This window comes from Anarhichas minor, unplaced genomic scaffold (genome assembly GCF_050575085.1).
Source record: "Anarhichas minor isolate MPS153535 unplaced genomic scaffold, ASM5057508v1 ptg000020l, whole genome shotgun sequence".
Taxonomy (NCBI): domain Eukaryota; kingdom Metazoa; phylum Chordata; class Actinopteri; order Perciformes; family Anarhichadidae; genus Anarhichas; species Anarhichas minor.
Window position 1 is genome coordinate 3367304 of NW_027466466.1, and position 20789 is coordinate 3388092.

General features: G+C 41.4%; 1 protein-coding gene across 2 annotated transcripts; it reads left to right on the forward strand.

Moving 5' to 3' along the window:
- The first annotated feature begins 1438 nt into the window (after positions 1-1438).
- Positions 1439-16846, forward strand: sdcbp2 (syndecan binding protein (syntenin) 2). 2 transcript variants are annotated; one of them, XM_076095402.1, is made up of 9 exons: positions 1439-1605; positions 4147-4197; positions 5159-5255; positions 9884-9984; positions 10934-11098; positions 12551-12726; positions 13038-13209; positions 14290-14381; positions 15169-16846. In XM_076095402.1, the coding sequence occupies exons 2-9, from the start codon at positions 4147-4149 to the stop codon at positions 15221-15223; spliced, it is 909 nt and encodes a 302-aa protein (XP_075951517.1). In that variant the 5' UTR covers positions 1439-1605; the 3' UTR covers positions 15224-16846. The 2 variants fall into 2 exon arrangements, with proteins under 2 accessions (XP_075951517.1, XP_075951518.1); XM_076095403.1 differs by lacking the exons at positions 1439-1605; positions 4147-4197; positions 5159-5255 and adding an exon at positions 5489-6166.
- Positions 16847-20789: the final 3943 nt, after the last annotated feature.

Consider the following 20789-nt stretch of genomic DNA (forward strand, 5'->3'; position numbering starts at 1 on the left):
GCCCCCAGAAGGTCGGATTTGCAGCCGTGCTCCTTGCACCACAACAGTTTGACTCTGCATATCCTTGGCAACAACCATCTTCAAGGTTAAAAACACATTTTTGAGTGGTTTACAAAACACTAAACAAGTCATTGCTGTTTTTTCTTTCAACATGAATGAAAGCATATTGCTTAAAAGGGGCTCCAATTTCACACATGCAGGTCAGCTTACGAGTCATGAGGATACTCAGCCCGTGAAAACAGTTAGGTAATGTCTTCTGTGGCTCCGAGGGAGCTTTGCCAAGTCTCAGGAAATAACACCGATGATGCCATTAGCCATTGGCTGCATTATGGGGAATGCAGTATCCAGTATTTTTTGCTTACGTACTAAAAATCAGGATATATAGACTTGTGTGGCACCAAATTCTTTTTTAAAATCTGTCTTGTGAGTCCCCCAAACTTTATGGAAGTTCAATACTGAATCACTGCAGTGCCCCTTTAAAATGATAACCCAACAGTTATTTGGTTTTTAATAAGTATCTTTAAATCCGGAGATTTCAGTTCAAACAAATGATTAAAGGGTTTAAAAAGTCCAAATAAGCCACACTGGAAAGGTTCCACCGTAGGCTGCATGATTTCCATAATGGAAAAAGGACAGATTCGAATTCTGTACTGTCATTACTTATACAATTGGTAGCTCTAAGTCAGTGCCCTTTTATACCTTAGAAAGAAAACTCTGTGATAAATAAAACGAAATGGTGCTCTGATCTTGGCTTCTCCATGGGATCATATTTAATGTATGCTGCCGGAGTATAGGGTTTAAAGGAGGTTCTCTGATAGTAATTCTATCCAAACAATACAATCATTTGGTTGATGAATGGTGCTACACATTTCCCCCGCTATGACTTGCATTTTATTTCAACTGTTATACAGGCTAAAAATATAGTCAAACAAAAATAAGGGACAATGGAAGAAGGGATACCTGAGATAAGATTTATGAGGATTATCTTGGTTGTGGATGCTGTTTTGTGTCCTTGTGTCTTGTAAAGCCAGATGGGCTGGGTGTTATATGGTGGACACTGAAATCAATCAATGAAGGAGTTGATTAGGATCCATACTTCTCTGGAAAAAAAGTCCTAGTTTTGTCAGGCAGTCAGAAAAATACAGTAAAAAAAACTATTCCCGGGGAACAGGCTGTATCATAAGGGCCTTATATTTGGTTTGGGATAATCAGCTGTGTTATAGATCCGGACCGGTCTAACGTGCCATTACTTTAACCCGGCCCCTGGCAGAGTGCAACAACAGAAGACACAAAATAGGCTCAATATGCCATCTGTGTTAGGCATGTCATGGTGACTATCACACGGAATGTTTCTCGTAAAACACAGTCAAGGCGAGTCGAAAAGTGCGTGTGACCGATACGGGGCGTGGCTTAAAACGTCAACATTGATTGACGTGGTTTGCAAGATCAGGAAGCCAGCAGTGACATCACTTTCCAGAATTCCCCTTCAGCACGACGAAGAAGAGCAAAAGCGAGGAAGACAGAAACATAAACACAAAGGAGTTTGCTGCTGTCGGAGATTCAGAAGCTGTTGTTTGCACTAACTTTACGAGCAAGAAATTAAAGGTGAGACTGTTTCTTCCAAACCGTTGTACCAACCCTTCCTTAGCGGTAACGGTTTCGTTTACCTAACAAGCTAACGATGCAGCTAACGCTAGCACTTTGCTTCCTTGCTGTTTATGTCGGAACAAAGACTTAGCTAAAGGGTACTAGTTTTGTCTTCGTTGTTATATCTCAATGTGTTCCAATGTCAACTAGCGTTGACTAGCTTCTAGAAACGTCTGTCTACTTAAGCCAGCTAACAGCGGCTGGTTAATTGTTAATGGCTGTGCAGTGAGGCGTTAGCGTCGATTAACAACGTTCAATTATGTTACATAGTGACATGATTGAGACACGCCACTAACTCTTATCTAAAAAAGTTATATAAGACGTTTACCTCAACATCAGAATATGAAGCAAACGCAATTTTTTTTTATTGTGCTATTAAGCCCTGCGTATTATCTCTGAGCCTGTGTTGTTTTAGCGTTAGTACGGTAAGTTAGCTGCCTTATTTGTAAAGAATATAACGTCTGACCTCGTGCAATACAATGTGGCCCATTTTAGGGGTCCAGTAGAAAGGGCGTGGGTCAGTTCAGAGCAGGACAGACGTCTGCTCCGTTTTTACCGTTGTCTGTCCTCCCTCCCTCTCTCTCTGTCTCCCTCCCAGCGTTGTCAATAGACCGGAATAAGCTGCCAAGAAGACTACATTCTTCTATCTAACCAATTCGTTCAGGCTTGCTGAAGTTAGCCCTCTTTCCTTTCTAGTTTCCACTAAAGCTTTTTCCTTCGCGAGCTAACATTGATGGGAAGCCACTTTCTGAGATACTCGCCAAGCTTTTTACCCCCATTTCTGTTTATATACAAATGTAAGAAATGTCCTTTTACATTTCCAAGAAAGTCACATGTCCACTTCATGTGAACCGCTGCAGAAGTGACTCAAGGATTAGGTTATGTCATTGCAAAAGCGCCCCAAACTAATGTTTTCCAGGCTTATTCACATACACCTCCAGCCTGCTAGTCCGAATGAGGGAGGGATATGAAGAGAGCAAACAAACTAACAAACACAGCTCTAAAATAAACACTGGGAGGTATTAAAATGCTCCTCTGTGTCCCCTTGCACAATGATGCTCTTGTCTGCAAGCACTGAGAATAACAGAGTAGAGTAGTAGCTGGAGTAGCCGGGAGAGTGGCAGTAACGTGATTGTGGTCAGAATGATTTGCTTATTTTAGGGACTCAAGCTTTTTTTTTTTTCCTTCTGCTCACATCAGGTCATCAGGTAGTTGGCTTTTTGTAGTCCGTTAGGAGGCTGGTCATGAATCACGATGTCTGTATTTTTTAATTTTTTATTATACGGTCATCCTCCTCGCTTTATTTCCCTTTCCTTCTATTGAGTAAGAGTTCATGTCTTGTGATTGTGAGTCAGCGACACCCTGTTGTCACACTGCGTCTGTGACTGGCAAACCTAAAGTGCAATCATTTAGCTTTTTATGATCATTTTGCCTCCGTTTTAATGAATCCAATACATGGGATTGGTATCAGATCTAATAATGACTTTATGTAGGTTATTTTGTATTGGCGATGACATCACCAATCCACATTGAATACACCGTCTTTGTAATTTTTGAATTCAGTGTTTCCCTCTATCAGCTCATTCATTCCGACATAGCAGGTCACCAACTCAGTCTGACCGCACGTTACCTTATGTTAAAATAAGTTCCATGCAGTGAGGTATACAGATTTTGAATTCAAGTTCAAATAACTTTATTTGGAATTTTCACAAGTACAGAGTACCAGCACATTAGAATGAACGGATCTCTGAGTCATTTAAAGAAGATAATACCAACAAAGAGCGAGGTGGAGTTATCAAGAAAGGGAGACAGGAATATTTATTATAATGTGCTCAGTATTAGAATATACCCCGAGTTGAGCTATTGGAATTGGCAGTAAGTCATTTTTTTCAAGCAAAAAAGTACAGGTTCTAGCTTGAGTCAAACACGGGATGTTTATAATTGAATTGTATGCAGCGTAGAGCTCCAGTATTCTTAGTATTAACACTAGATGTAATCCGTTTGCTTTAGAAGCAGCAACTACTTTCTTTTTTTGTCTTCCAAATAACTACACTGTGGCACTGAGAAGTGCATGTCAAGCATTCTCTGCTGTGGTTTGTGCTACCGCATCCTGAGCAGAACATCTGGCTCTCCTCGACCTGCTACATTTTTGCTTTTATTTCATCCGTCAGTCACATATGTCACCTGTGTGGCAGGTAAGCAGCGTTTAGTTTGGGTTTGTCACTCCAGAAAATTAAAACAATGAACAGGATGCTGCTGAAAGGTGCATACAGCAGCAGAGTTGTTTTTTCTCATCGGCACCACATAGCAACCCTTTCACATTACAGAGAGACATTTTATTCAATGTTAACATGTAGTGTAGCTTATTGGAGTTTAAAGGTAGTGTGAGGTTATCCCAGTCCGCAGTGTGGTGAGGCTTATCTGGCTGCACTGAGACAGCTATGCCATCCTCCCTTTCTCAAGGTCCTCCACTCACGTCTCTGTGTGTTTCCCCCTCAGATGTCCCTGTATCCATCCCTCGAGGACCTCAAGGTCGACAAGGTTATAAAGGTAAGTGTGTCTGGGTGAATCGATGAAGACGGAGATCTATCTGGAGATGACCATCTCTGTAGTGTGTAGTGGTCTAACCCAATTTTTATTTGGCATGATGACGCATTAGCTTGAATAGCTTCCTGATTGTATGTTCAGTAAGCAAATATGATTCTAGCCGGTAAAGCTGAGAAAATGTAGCACATAGAAAAATCGATGAGGGGTTACAAATACACACAGATTAGTGTAAAGTCAAACATTTGAGAGAATGACTAGTATTAAAGGGGCACAGCAGCGATTTTACACATGACACTCAGTTTAATCGTCACAAGGAGTATCACACAGCCTCTGAAACGGTTGCATAATGTCTTCTGTGGCTCTGGAGCTTTCTCAAATTTCAGACAGAAAGCCTGCTGGTGATGTGGGGGGGGGGGGGGGGGGGATCTAATAAATGATTTCATGCAGTAGCATTATGAGAAATGTAGGATCCAGTGTTTTTTGATGCTTGATCAATGGAAGGGACCAAACGTCCGGATGTCTCAAGACAAGAGGCCTCTGCTTAAGTCCCCCAACTTAATTGAAGTCAGTAGAAAGTCAGATCAAAATAAATCGTATATCAAATAAATCCCAGATAACTTTTAACATTGAAAAATGTCTTTATTGCCTTTAATCTCTGGTACATTGTTGTGGAGGAAGAAGTATTCTAGCAATCTGATTGCTGATATTTGTATTGCTGTGACCCACTGTAAAGTGTTCGAGGTACACTCGACTCACGCATGCTCAAAGCCATTCCTTCAGGGCTTAAGACTTCATTCTTTTAAAGGACATGCATTTCTAATGAAGATGAATGTTTCCTCAACAACCCTTCAATCATTTTTCTCTTTTTTTCTTCTCATTTGTGTTTCCCTGCCTTTCATCCAGTGTTTACCTTTTCATGTCCACGTACACTTCCAGTTGACTGGTGTGTCTGATTACTTTCTAGGCCCAGGCTCAGTTTGCCCAGACTGCCACCCCCATGCCAGCCATCACTGAGGGAACCTACCAGCCTCAGCTTGCCACCGCTGGGATGCCAGGATCAAGTGAGTCTCGCATATGCCGTTGAAAGTTGTCAGACTAGTTTATCCCTCCATTGTGTTACTAACTTCAAACTCAAGAAAATCAGTAATCTAATTTCCATCACCATCACCAGTATCTGCTATTCATTTTCCCTTGTTATTCTGTCTCTTGTTTCTTATGCTGGCTGTTTGTTGATGTCTGTGCTATTGGTTGGAGAAGAACAGCTCTGTAGTATTAGCAATGGATAAAGATGACTGGGGTGGGAGGAGGACTTGTGGGGTCTTTGGACAATAACATGAGTGAATGGGTCCCCCACAGCGGCTATGATTTCTCTCTCTTTCCCCTCTGTGTTTGTGACTCTTTCTTTCTCTCCCATTGTATTCTGCTCGGGGAGGAAATGTTTTTTTCTGAGTTTGTATGAAAGTAGACATGAACTTTGCAGTAAGCCTGGCTGAGATGGAAGAAGAGAAAGAAGATTAAAAGATTGGCAAGGGGCCCTGTTAGAGATTACAGAACATAACTCTTCTACTTATTTTGACTCACTTCTCCCCCTGTTCCCATTCTCCCACTCATTCAGTTTCTCTTTTCTCTGTTTGGATGCAAAGTCCGGTGGGCTTTTGGTCTTTTGATTTTACCTCAGCAGAGCTAGCTATGAGTCACCATGGAGACTGGCTGTGGCAGTTGTGCTGGGACAGGGCGTGATGGGAGAATGAGAGGAGGAGGAGTTGATTTGACAAGTAGGAAGGGAGGGAGGCGGTGGAGACCCAGGGCAGTGAGCTAGAGGACAGATGGGAGGTGAAGGGGGACTGATCAGCATCGGACCACAGCCAAGGCAGATAACGCTGTAGATTGCATCTGCTGTTTTTAAATCGCCTCGTCATCACCCGTGGACCGACATACAAACGACGTAACACTGAGCCCTGTGCTTCCATAGGTGAGCAATACACCCGCCATGACATGGTTGCGTTACACACCCAAGTCACGGCTACTCACGGTCAGAAACACCGGTGAAATTCACTCTGGTTCAGGAAATGACACCAGGGGCAGATTTGACTGTTAAGCGGCCTGGGGCCCCAATACATTTATTATAAGGTTTAGATATGAAATATATTGAAAGATGTTACTATTCTAACTTATTATTATTCCCTGAAATAACTTATAAAAGGCCCCAAAAAGCACTTAAAAAAATATGCAACTCAGCTGTATGCTGCTTAGTGTGTACTTCTATATGAGGAAAACATTGTAGTACTACTGTAGTTATTCAAAGAAGAGTTTGTTTGATCCTCGATGTGCTTTAAGACAGGAGTCCATATTCTGAGGAACTGAGTAAGATTGCCACAAAGCCTGGAACATGTAACATCACCACCAACTCCTAAAACCAGGTCTCTGATGAAACTGGGGGCCTGAGTCACATTTCCATAGTTTCAAAATGCTTCTCTTACCATACACAGTGCACTATGGTCTACATGTTTTTGTTCCGTTGTGAAATACCCGAGTAAAGAAGTTTCAGGGTCAGTTGGTAAGTTAAGGTTTGAACCTGTAGAGTACCACTGGAATAAGACACCCCAAAAATGGTAGAATGATGCACATCGACGTGTTTGGAAGCTCACCAAAGTTCCTGATTTGGTTCCAGGGTTAATCTACCCCTCTATAAAGCAGCATGAGATGAAAAGAGGAGGGCAGGGAGATACGTCTTGAAGGTTTGGCTGCCTTCAGTGGCCAGCCCTGGGGGGCAGGTCAGGCCTGTCTCTATTTTCATATTCATACAGTAATCATGGAAAAAGCATGATGACCCCCAGGCCTTCCCTTTCCCTTGACATCTGATGGTGGCTTTTAGAGTTTCTAGGTGATTTACATCCCCATATGAAAGGCATAGTGACAGCGTCCATTGACTAAAAGAAAGACAATACAAAAATCTTGCCACGGAGATCATTTTAACAGCATTCACACATTAGCGGAGGTATTTTGCCAGCAGTAAAATGATGGGTTAGTATGGCAGAAGCGTTCACAGTTTGAGTTGCTGCGGTAGAGTGGCGCTGTTCCTGTAGGCTACCTGTCTCAAGGGAAGTGATGAACAGTTCGGTTGTAATGGTATCCAGCATTCCTATCCAGGCTATATCCAGGATCCAGCAGCCAAAGGATCCGCTGTCTGCCCGCTGCGGCCGACATGATGGACTGCAGAAGCCTGAAGCTCCGCCTCCGCTGCTACACAGAGTCATTGTCATACAGACCTAACAACAACAGTGGTGCTGCCAGTTGTGGCAGTTATTTTGAATTTAGGACAGGCCGTCTATGCCATCCCAATTTAGGATTCCTAATTTTGGAAATCACCAAATTAGGATCGTTCTGTAACAGCTAAATTCCTATTCTAAGATAAATGCAGTTAGGAAACATGTTTCAAAAATCCTAAATGTCACCCTAAACTCAGATAGGATAGAATTCAGACTAAGGAAGATTCTGTAATGGTCCTCACTTACTGACTGATTTGTAAATAGGGGTTTACGGTCAGGGGTTATCTCTCAAATACTATCGGTGTCAATGAATTTGATATAACACAGCACTACACTATTTAAAAAAAAATATTATTTTTTACTTGTTATAAAACGAAACGTATCCTTTTCTTAAAATAAATGACTTTAAATATAGTTGTTGGTGTTGAATTCCTCAGTCTTTTAGATGACTAAAATACAACCTCTCCCTGTAGTTTTCCGCTCGGCATGTTTTGCTCTCTGGCTGTAGCTCCATGTCTGGTCAGATATTTAGGCTCAGGTGCTGTGATGGAACACTTAATGTTCAGGGGAAAAACTGATTTTCATAAATTGCGTCAACATTTTGACAAACGACAGTCCTCCGATTCTATTTTTAACATCAAGTTCTGTCGGTCTTTTGCGCATCGTGGAAATCATATAGCTTTCCCAAATACTCTAGCTCAAGATAGACTTCTGAGAGGAATTGTGTCACGACAAGAACGGTGAAATATTAGTATGAATTGAATAAAAGAGCGGAGTCCATCCCCAAGTTCATTGATATGCATGTAGATGTGGAGCAGGCGAGAGTGGGAGACATGTTTTCTGAAATAATGAAACGCATTAATTTTTTTATCAGTGCCGAGTGGAGGAGTACAGGATGAATCAGGATCTCTTATCATTCGTGCTTTTAATGTTTGGCCCACAGCGTGTGGGTGTTTCTCTCTGTATTGTCTGCACCATGAGCACAGCGGTCACCTGTACCTGTGCAGTGGGTGATTTCTGAGTGCTTGGGTGGAGTGTGTATGTGGTTGAAGGGACTTACTCAAACCATGTTGACTTTAGAGTTGACTCCACCTGGTACAAACATTGCACAAACATTGCACAGTCATTGTTGTTGGAACAAGAGAATAAATACTGAATATCGATAAGAGTATTGACTTGGCATCACTGAGCTACTTCCTGGAGCTGTGTATATAGATGTTGTTGGTTGATTTGTATTTGACTTTTGAGTTATTAGTGTTATTTGCATTCTTAATCAACCCTTAAACATGTTAAATCTGTGTTCAGCTCACACTTGTTCGGGGAATTGTAAGAAGCCCAAAATGATTTATGTATTGTGTGTGTTGTTGACGATCTGACTGTTTGCAAGACATTTGGTTTTATATTTATACTGAGTGAGTTGATTCACTCACCTAATTGTGAGGATTACTAATTCCAATATCATCAATCACTAAGTAAGCTGATATTTGCTTTGTTGGTTTGGAAACTGATTTATAAACATTAAACCTTGCATTATAATATATAGTGTATATGTTGTATTTAGGATATTATTATAATTTGGAATAATCAGCTCATTACACAATACTGTCTATGTCTTGGAGAGACTGGACTGATCTTGTTTATATTTGCTTTATTGAAGCATATATACAGACTTCTGATGGTATGTAAAGAGATTTCCCTCAAACAAGTGAGAAAGAGGGTTTGGTTGCATCACACTTTATGTCTATGATGAAATATTCTATTAACACTCATTTGAATTACCACAGTCCGACAGCTAATGTTATATATGCGTGAGCGCGCACACACACACACACGCACACACAGAGTACCCGAGAGGTACGCAGCAGTCTGTACTGTAACTCCCATTAGCAGGTGGGGCTTTCTGAGATGCACTCAGCCGTGTCATCACTAGAGGCCCCTATTGGCCATGGGACATCAGAAGTAGTGAGTGATGAGTCAGCAGTGAGTCGGTGGCAGTATAAAACGGGCAATAAAAGGTGTCTTGAGAAAGTGTGAGTCAGCGCAACCACGACAGGTCCTCAAGCATTCAGCCATAACTGGGCACTCAAAATATGATGCAGTTTGCTGCAGCAGAATGCCAGATTAGCTGTGGACAGACACAGAGGTGCGCAGTCACACAGACACACGGATATGATGGGTTATAGTGGGACTGGCCATGCCCACCCATTAACTTAAATAGAAGTGTTACAAGAAGTCTGGCACCAATGCAGAATATATCGCTGGCACAATGACTTAATGAGCCTTCCTTCTTTTATAGGTTGCTTGGAGAGACAGTGAAACAGGAAGCCAGAGTTCAATCCTAATCCTATTTACGTCTGTAATAGTGTGTTAGAATAGACTCACCCACCCCTTCTCTTCTGCCCCTCTCTCCATTCTCAAAGGCCTGTACCCGGACCTGGGGGAGCTAGGAGACTACATGGGTCTGGTCCTCAACAGTGAGGAAGTCCAGAGGAACCTGGCTTTGATGCCTGTGGCTGACAATGTAAGTGGTTATGTATATCCTGTGGCGGTGTGTCTGTACATGCCAGCGTCTGAAAGATGAAAGAAAGGTTTATTATTTTCTTTATTCAGCCCCCAACCAATACCAGTGACAAGAGTTGAGGCAGTTTGTTAGACTTCACACAGACTCCGCTGAAAGTACAACGTATTCAATAGTACTCCCCAAACACCTGTAAACATACTTTGATGTGTATAATCAGTGGCGTCCCACATTGATATCTTCATTTCATACAAAATAGATCGTTTTTATTATTTGGGTCAACGATGAGTCAAATAAAACATTCTAATTACTTATTTAATTCCAGGTCACATTAAAGCTTCATCAGTCTTGGGTGAATAAAACATGTTTTTAGTAAGTGATAGGAGCTGTAGATCTATCGCAGCTCAACAGTATTTTATTCCTGGAGACCCACAGTACTGAGTGACTCACTGCAGGCCTGGAGCAGAGTGTGGGAGGGTGTGAGCTCTTCACTCCCCTCCATTTGCGTGCGGGCATCGATGTGTACTTGTGGATCCTGCAGCATGTCAAGGCTCTCACAGCGCCCTAGCTTGGCAGCTGGCAATGAACCATCTGTGTTCTCTGCCATTTGCTGATATCTTCATACCCTTTTTATTTTTCTAGTGTTTTCAATTCTTTTCATTGCTGGTTCAGAGCATATTAATGAGGAAGTTTCTCAAAGCAGTGCTTACAGCATTCCTGATCCCATCCACTGGTGGAGGAGGAGATGAAATAGAATCCTCCCACGTGCCTCTATTCGGTGCAGCGTTCCTTTTTATGTCGAGCTGAATTTGAATGCAACATGCCTCGTTAATCCTTTCTTCCTCCCGCCTCTGTCTCACCCCCACTCAATTTCCCCCTTGTTCTCTCTCAACCCACCTCCTATACTTTCTGCACCTTCCACGCTGTCTGCCTCCCCCCTCTCCCTCCTCAGCAAGTGGCGGTGCCCTCCCTCTCAGGTGTGGGGGGGATGGTGCGGCCGGTGACGGGGGCGGATGTCGGCATCAGGAGGGCAGAGGTCCGCCCAGGGCTGCGGGAGATTATCCTCTGTAAGGACCAGGACGGGAAGGTGGGGCTCCGGCTCAGGGCCATCGACAACGTGAGTCAGCATCACTAACTCTTTGATACGCACCTGTCCTCTGAATTATTCACCCCCATGACAACGTACTGAGGACCTCTGCTACTCTTCCACTCAACATCTGGTTCAGACTTCACTTGGTGTAGATATTCAATGTTTAACCCTCTATTTAGAGCAAGGGCTTGCCAATAAGTTTCTGACAATTAGGTGACTACTTTTCAGGGTGTTGTTATTTACAGGAACATTTATTTATTGAAATCTATTTTAACCCTTTGTGCATTCAACACAAAACGTTGCTTGAACATCCTTGCGTGACAAAAATGTCTGCGCCAAAGAATGGACATAAAATGATGTATTAACATTATATTGTGTGCAATATGAACGTACTTAAAAAAGATGGTGGACAAAAACCATAATCCTGTTTCTGTGTAAAAATACCACAAAGATGAACCAAACTGAAATATGGGGTTAGTCAATTCAAGGGATCGTACTAAGTTTAAGTCTTTAGAATATTAAAACTTTTGATAACTGTGCCTCCCTGCAACCCAACAGGTAAACAAGACTTTCTATCCTTCAAAATACATTTCATAAAGTGACAAATCAAATGTCATCTTAAAATCGCTAGCATTCATTACCCTGAGGTTGTTTCACAGTAAAGGCGTACCGCTGCGTCCTCATTAAAACATGCAGGAAGAGACAGTAGCAATGGTGCAGAAAATCCAGTCGTTGGGCTTTCTGTCACAGTTCTTCGGTAAAGAGTGATAAAGAAGACACTATTATCCACAGGGGAGTGCACAGGGGAGTGCCCTGAAACCACACCACGAAGAATAGAAACTATGTAACACAGGCATTAATGTGGACAAAAAAATCATATAATCTATAAGTAGTAACAGACCTGTTTTTATTATAGAGTAACATCCCTGGGTCATAGGTGAATGGGTTGTAACAGTACAGTATAGTTAACAGGGTGAAGTTAGCTTCTGAAACAGGGACTTGGTGATGTTTGTTATCAGTGCTCACAGCAGTGAATAATGAATGTGTGGTAAGAGAAACTCAAACAAAAGAACAGGTTTTGATACTTATCCAGCCTGCGTCTGATGAATGGAGTTAATTATTCAGTTTGTGTTGAGTTGCACTCGTACAGAGTAATGAGTTGGTAAAAAGAGGAGATTCAGTGTATTGGTGATCGATGTACGGATGAAATGTCGCAGCACACTTGATTCAACAAGGCGCTCTTTTCAATCAAATAATTTCAATACATTGCAAGTAAAAGTGTAGCTCATTCTCTTTCAAAGAATTGTTCTTTTGGTTCCGTTTGGTTTCATTTCTTTCATGGTTTCTAGCAACATTCCATCTCCTCTTTCCCCGCTGTGTCCTTGCCTCCCTTCCTCTGTTTTGTCTCCACTATCAACCTCCGTCTCTTCATCCATTCTTTGGACACATTTAAAATGTTTTATCTGTGTCCTCTCTCAGGGAGTGTTTGTCCAGCTGGTGCAGGCTAACTCCCCTGCTGCCTTGGCCGGGCTGCGTTTTGGTGACCAGGTCCTTCAGATCAACGGGCAGAACTGTGCTGGCTTGAGCGTGGACAAGGCCCACAAGGCTTTGAAGGCTGCAGCCGAGACCCGCATTGAGCTCGTGGTCAGGGACAGGTGAGGTTTACCCGGTCCATACCAGACTGTAATGGTTCACTCATACGTACAGTTTGAATTAGCAGCTCGAAGGTGTGGCTCCCTCTGCTGGCTGCAGCATCACTTTGCTGCTCAGCTGACAGTTTAGTTTAGTTTTCACAAACGTATCAAATAGAGTTTCTTGTTATCTTATATGTTTCTATCTGTTTCCAAGTTCCATGTCTTTCTTGATTATGATTATACATTTCTAGATATACTGCCAAAATAAATGTCCCATAAAGCAAAGCTGTCCACCAGTGGATCGCTAACCCTTTCTGCGTGTGTGTCTCTAGGCCGTTCCAGCGCACCATCACCATGCACAAAGACAGCTCGGGCCACGTGGGCTTCATCTACAAGTCTGGTAAAGTCACCTCGCTGGTCAAGGATGCCTCTGCTGCCCGCAACGGCCTGCTGACCGAGCACTTCATCTGTGAAATCAATGGACAAAACGTTATTGGACTCAAGGTCAGACACTTGTCTCTATATCTATAAAGAGTCTTTTTATTGTCTGGTCACTGGTGGATATAAACGGTGTACTGAGTGCTCATGAGGAAGTAATTAATGTTCTATAAGACAGAATGAGCTTTATAGGAATACATACAGAACATGCGTGACGCCTCTACACTGTTTGGTGGCTAATATTGAATTTTGCGTTGGGGTGGCTGCTTGCATACTTACAGAATGTAGTGTAACATCAGGAACGTGCAGCGTGTTTAAGTAAGTGCAGCATTCAGCAGCTCCCAAATACAAATGTGATGTTAAAAGGTCATTAGTTCGTATCAGTAATGTAGCCCTTTAGTCTGCTTTGTCCTCCAGTGTTTTCTCTGGTAGTTGTGTAGTTTCATCCTGCTCTGTGATGAAGGCTTTGAATGTATCCTTAGTCTAAGTGTTTAACCCTTGTGCATCCCTTTAATGAGAGGACAACAATGTCTGAGTCCTGATCATAACTACCAAGTATTTATTTTACTTTTTTTGAATTTTACCACTTTCAATGCCAGCTTGTTTACTTCATGCCACTGATGTTATGGGGGAAAAAAAGCACGCACAAAAATGTAATTATTTTTTGTATTCTAAATGCTTTCACAGTCTGGGATATGTCAATGATGAGCAATTTTTGTGCAGTGTCGGATAAAAAAAACAAACAAACAAAGAAAATTAGCATATATAGGAAATGTATTGCCCTATGCAAATTATCATGAAGCAAAAGGCAAACATGAGTAAAAAAGGCTCAATCTATTGGAAACATTTAAGAACTACAATTTTAAAGCCAGATATAATAGAATATATGATTTTATGTTTTTTTTAATTTTTTTTTTATTGTAAAAATGTTACTTTTTTTTTTTTTATATAGAGTCGAAGTCCAACAATACCTCCCACCTTTTACCAAAATGTATGCCATATGCATGAACACCGCTAAAATCATCGAAGATTTTCAAACTGAAAATGTCCCTGGTGATGCACAAGGGTTGAGAAGCCTCACTGTGATGGTAATTCATTGACCACACGAGGTCCTCACATGTCTCTGTTCCTGTGTGAAAATCCCAGGATTCTCAGATCAAGGACATTCTGACCACCTCTCCGGCCGCCATGACCATCACCATCATGCCCAAGTTCATCTATGAACACATGATTAAGAGGTAGGACTCCAGTGAATCCAGTGTCTTTACCAAAGCTGTCTAATCAATTAGCTACTCGTTGGTTTAAATGTCTTTACTATTGGTCCTGTAAGTTTGAACATGAAGTGTATCATTTTATTCCTTGCAACAGAACAACGGGTATGAAAGCGACCCACAATTTTTGAGGGGGACAATTTTTAAAAATTGGTTCAATATTTAGGAAGTGCGTTGCAGACGCTGAACGGGCTATGATGTAATCATATTGGGCAATTGCGCACCAGCAATTTACATCCACTAAAAGTGCTTATTTGTGGTGGGAACAGCGGTGGGAACGCGAGGGAGAGTTGGAGAGAGGAGTGCCGGTGTTGTTGGAGATTGTCGTGTTGGACGACAGAAAGCGTAGCCCAGTGTTGTCTAAAAGATTTTAAAGGCCACGGCTGAATATTAAGCCCATTTCAACAACGTGGATGCAACGCAAGATTTCAGAACGAGACTTCTCCGAGCGCGACGCACGATAACAAACAGACCGGTTCAAGTGAAAGGTACGAGAGCGGTTTTATTTCTCCGTAGGGCTCTTTCCATAATGTTGTCGGACACTTACAATAATAATCTGAGGCAAAAACAAGCACCTCTAGTGAACACACATTGACGATGTGATTACATAGCCGTCTGCAGCGCTCTCCCTAAATACTGGACCAGTTTTAACATTTTTTTTGTCCCTTCAGTCACTTAGACACCAAAACATGGGGAATATACAGGTTCACTGACAGCTTATGGATGTGATTTCTTTTTTTCTTTCTTTCTTCAGGATGTCGACCGGTCTCCTGCGGTCAGCCATGGATCACTCTGTCCCAGAGGTGTGAAAACCAGGACTGTAAACTGTCAGGATGTCTACAATACAGAGATCTCTCTCTCTTTTCCTCTCTCACATCTTTCTCTCTCTCTCTCTCTCTCTCTTTTCCTGTCTTCATACCAGACCACCTCCTGCATCACAATCATCGCCATCGCTATTTCTCATCTTTAACATAATGTTTAAATGCCTTTTTGTTTTTCTATTCTTCAGTTGTTTAGTATAGTCTTTCTACATTTCCTTTATCTCTGTTGACACATCTATTACTTTTTATATGTTAACCTTGTAGTCAAGTCTATATTTTTTGTTTTTTATTTGAGATCAAGGACAGTGTTTTTTTTTGTTTTTTTTTGAAAAGCCATGCACACCATCATGAGTCCAGAGCTTCCTCCTCATTTTGTGGAGACGAATTATTGGCACGTGACGTTTCATCTTGTCAGAATGCTGTAAAAGCCAATGGTCCATCATCAGAGCCCTACCGTGTAGAGTACGGCTGTGCTCCCTGTCCCTGCACTTGGCCCCTAATGTGTGTACGCAAATAATCTGATCTGAAGTAACACTGTGAAAAGGATTCTAGACTCCAGTGTCATTTTTACTTGGCCAGTAAAAACTAATAAGTTTTAAGTGTTGCTTTTAGTTCATACCATATATTGGTAAATAAAATTAGTGTTGATTCTGGCATCGAGATTAGTTGTTTTTAGTACTTGTGAATAAGGAACATTCTAATGTACGTGCGACGTGGCAGTTACCACCTTTGTCCAAGAGACATCATTTCCTCTCTCTGTGGGCAAATGTCACAGTGATGCTGTGATGTGTCGCATTAGTAGGTACTGGGGGAACACTGTGCACATTCCAGGGGAAAGGTGTAGGGAGAAAAGAGGCAGCGGCAGATGTTTGTTGCTCCATTCAGCTGTGACTTAGCCCTGTCCGCAAGCACCATTAACAGCTATGAGACGGTGAAAGGCACACGTCAGCGAGATCACAGTGCGCTGATGTGATTGGCTTAGCTGGAGGTCAGTTGAAGGCGTTTGTCGGATGTGGTCATGCGCTTACAACTGTAATTTGAGGGAATGTGTGGTGTTTGTCTGGACAGGGTCTGTGCTGGGCGGACCCACTAAGTGCACTTTCCACTACCTTTTTTAAAAGGTTGTCTTTCCTGTATCCATTTCAACAGTGAACTTCAACAGCGGTTTCTTTCTTTTATTGTGTTTGTGGTGCCTCATGTTAATGAGAGAACTCATTAAAACCAACTTGTTTGTTAATCATAGGAAACTGCTGAAATTTGATGCTGAAAATCATGCGCTCAAATGGAAGGCATTCAAACTCCACTAAATTGGGTTCATTCAGTGAACTTGCTCTCCTCTGCTCGTTGTCGGAGGACGTCCCGCTGTAATATTCCTCCCTTGACTGATGAGCACAATGAGACTGAGCAGAGCTCGCAGTTGTGAATTTCTACTTGTTATATAAAGTTGCTCCTTTTAATGCTGTTCATGTTTGGATGCATGTATTCCTTTAATTTTCTAGGTATGCAATCTGAAAAAACATCAGTCATTCTGTAAGAAAATCTAAAAGTTTATATACGAATGTAACCAAGATAATATTGTAAAACAAATAAACAGTCTTTCTGTTCACCTTAGCTCGGTGGTGTTTGTCGTCTCCTCGGTACGTCGCGCTGAACGTCATACTAAACATATATTCTTAAGAATGAGTGTGGTCGGGGAAAATGCAACGGTCCACAATATCAAGCAAGAAAAACATCCAGAGATACAAGATTCAGACAAACACAGATCAAGACAACGGAAACATTTCCTCCATGCTGTTTTAATATAGGGGCTTTTGGTCTCTCTTTATACAGCGTGGTGGGAGTGTGAATGGAGAAGTAGCCCATTGATGTCTTTAACTGTACACACTACTATTACCATTAAAGTAGTTAATTAACATTACGTTATCTGTAGATATCAATGATGTCGGCTAAATTCCTATACAAGGCATTAAATGCCCTCAATGTTAGAATGTTAAAGGATGTGGTATAACCTCTGCACACATTTATTATCATTACATAGGCTATGCAACACATACTCGACAAGGAATAAAGCATAGATTGACAATACACATTCAAATATTGACACCCCACCCACCACTTGTCTTTCCACGAGATATTCAGCATCATATGTGTTTAAGGATATACTTAGTATATAATCACTCAGTCCCCCCCCCCACACACACACTCACATTGTACACGGGCACAACCGTTACTACAGCAGGAAGTTCGTGTGTATTATGGGACAGAAATATAAAACCGGGTGAGATACAACGATGTTCTTGCAGAGAACACTCGGGATACTGCAATTTAATAACTAGGGTTAGAATCTGAAACAAGGAGACTGCAGGCCGTAATGTTTGTTACCCATTGAATAGGTAAATGTAAGGGACAATATGCCTCCAAGCGTGTGATTTTGTTTACTAAACTCTAAGACAAGTTCGTAAGGCCGTGATAGAGGCCTTTTAGAAACACCAGCACACATTAAACATACTAAAGCAGATGTTCAAAAAGATTGAATACAGAGGCCTATATTATTTAAACTTTCTGTGCACAAGAGATACAATTTATTGTCTTCTTTTCTTGCACACACTATTTTAACAGCTTGGTCGAACAAGTTAGGAAATTGTGTGTACAACATAATATCTTCTGCGTATCTGACAATTGCTTTTATTTTCTGTGTACACGATGCAAAGGATACGTAACTTGTGTGCACCAGAGGGGGTGTAGCACGAAGCGACATCGACATTGCCAGGCCCTTTAACACGAAGAGTTTGGTAAGCGCAAAAATAACATCTTAGAGATGTTGTGTTTAGACAACATTAAAATGCGTGTTAACACTATATTTGTACACTGTTACCTCAACAAAAATTAAGGAAGACAATTTGCACAAATAACATTTTAGAGATTCTGTGTTCGGACATTAAAATGTGTCTTCACACGTAAAGTTTGGTTATGTTAAAAAACTATTCTTTTGCGGTTAACTCAAGAGTTATGGAAGGCCATTTGCGCAAAAAACATAGTAGAGATTTCGTGTTTAGATGACTTTACAATGTGTGATGACACGTAGAGTTTGGTCGTGTTGACGCACATATTTTTACACAACAAAAATTGACGCTTTAACACAGGTTAGTTTTCTTTGCCCTAAGACAGTACACCCCTCAGGTTTATGTCTTGTGTGCACAAGATAACTTAACAAGATGAAGATAAGCAACTTAAGTGTACCCTGCTGTGCAAAGAGGCAAATGAATGGGGTTAGGATGAAGCTGCTACCTACAAGCCTGGATTCCTAAACCTGAACCACTTGATACAACATCCCGAGGTCACTATCTCTACCCTTTCCTTTCCTCCATCACCGTGTTTGTTACAATAGCCTGCTTTTAATGACAGCAGCAGAGTTGGACGGACTTAAATCAAAGTACAATTCTGATATACTGATGTTATCATTCACATGACTTGCAACATTAGAGATTTTTTTTCACAAAACATCAATATGGAGAGGAGGAGGCCGCCTCCCACATTCTCACACCTGTTCCCTCACAGGATTATATGGCTTTTTGTAAAACATTAAATAGTTTTAGCCTCCCACACTTAAGCCGAGCGGCTCGCAGCTCATACAGTCAGAAAATGCAAAGACAACAATGCACAACTCATGATAATGACGGTGATGTTGTGGTTAGAGGTGGTCCTTTGGGTCTCTAAGGCATTCTGTCAATCTTTTCATAGATCTCGATACATTGCTAACGGCCACTGTTTTTGTGGATCCTTCAGGTCGATGAAGTGGAAACCAAACACAGACAGGGATTCTCATGATTGTCATTGACGTCTGGCCATTACATCATTTGACCACGTAGCATAAACACTGCTCATTCTCTATCAGTGTGAGTTTTACAACAGCATTTAGACTCCATTACTTTGTACGGTCCGTCGATACATATTGTGGTGAAATGTAAAGAGCTGAGATCAATAGCTCCTATCGTTATTAATGAAAGTCAACTGTTTTATAGTATTCACAGAAATAATGACGTGTATTGTAATGGTATTTCTAAGGATCTATCTGAAAAAATCTGCCTTAACTTTGCCTGAAACATAATCAGCACATTGTCAAACTGAATTGACGCTGTAGAACAATCAGAACTCACTAGACATACAACACTTTGGATACACATACAATCTCAGACTTCAAGTAATTGCTTAAAATTTATAAAGTGAACAATAGTGCAAAATATGTCAACCAAAAAAAAAAGGAAATAAAAGAGTCATGCTGCTTATTTCTTCACCAAAGAACGAAACAATTCAGTTGGCGTCAGACTATTTTTTGCTGGTTGTGTCCACATTTGGCTCGAGTCTCTGACTATCAGATGATTTTAGATTTTACAGTTGCAGGCTGCTTATTTGCCCTTGTTACACATGAAGTTATACATTTTGCACAAGATCAGCAAACAGAAGACGTTTTCCACCAGGTGCCACTTTCATCAAAGACACACATTCACACAAAGTAAAGACCCTGATCCTAAACGCGACTCTAACTGAGGAATCTTATTGTTTTACATTTTGAGTGTCGACAAACACGTAGTACATGTATAGAAATGCTTTGCAGAATGATCTATTACACAAAGTACATAAAGTTGATTTATTCGCAGTGACTCACTAACTCTTGTACAGTGGACTTCAAATACACACTACAAGAGTGACAGTTAAACTACACCAACAAGAGCATTAAGTTAGCAGAAATATACAGCACAGAGCACAGACTGAGCGCAACGCACGCCATTCAGATCAACAGCAACGTGTCAAACTGAGCCAGTAAGTATCTACAAACAATTTGTTGAATCGAAGAGATTTCTTGCGCGTGTTGTGTGAAATGAAAGCAGAGTCTAATTATTATAACAGTTCAGCTGAGTTCATCAAATGCAAGGTTCATCTAACTCGTGGCAAGAAAGCAAAAAGTATTTTTCCCAAAATGTCGAACTATTCCTTTAATGGTTGAGAGAAACCATAAGGGAGCACAGACTTTATGAAAGAAGTGGACGTACCTCCTGGTATGAAAAGTGAAACCAATGCGGAAGTGCCTTAAACGTGCATTATTTCGAATGGCCATCAGGGGGCGCCACCTCTGGTGGCAAAAAGAGATCTGGTTGTATAGAAGTCTATGATTTATTACCTCAGCAACCATCAGTTTATGGTCTCAATTGCTAGTTTCAAGTCTTCTCTAATGCAGCGTAATTTAGTAAATGATGGTCCCATTCTTTAGGGTTCGGCTACCTCGTGGTAAACAAAATGGTAATCCACAAACCAATGATGTCATGGTGGATACGTCCACTTCTGTTATACTGTCCATGTAAAGGAGCAAACAATATGTAGGTCCTGGATGTAACTGCACAGTCAAAAACCCAAACGAATGCTGTGCATGGAGAAGAGAAAAGGAAAACGAGGTTTGCTAGTAGTAATAAGTGGCATTTTCTGTTCGGTTGAATAAATGTCTTCATGCTAAGCTAAGCTAATCGCCTTCTGGCTCCAGCTCCAAACGAGCTAGTAG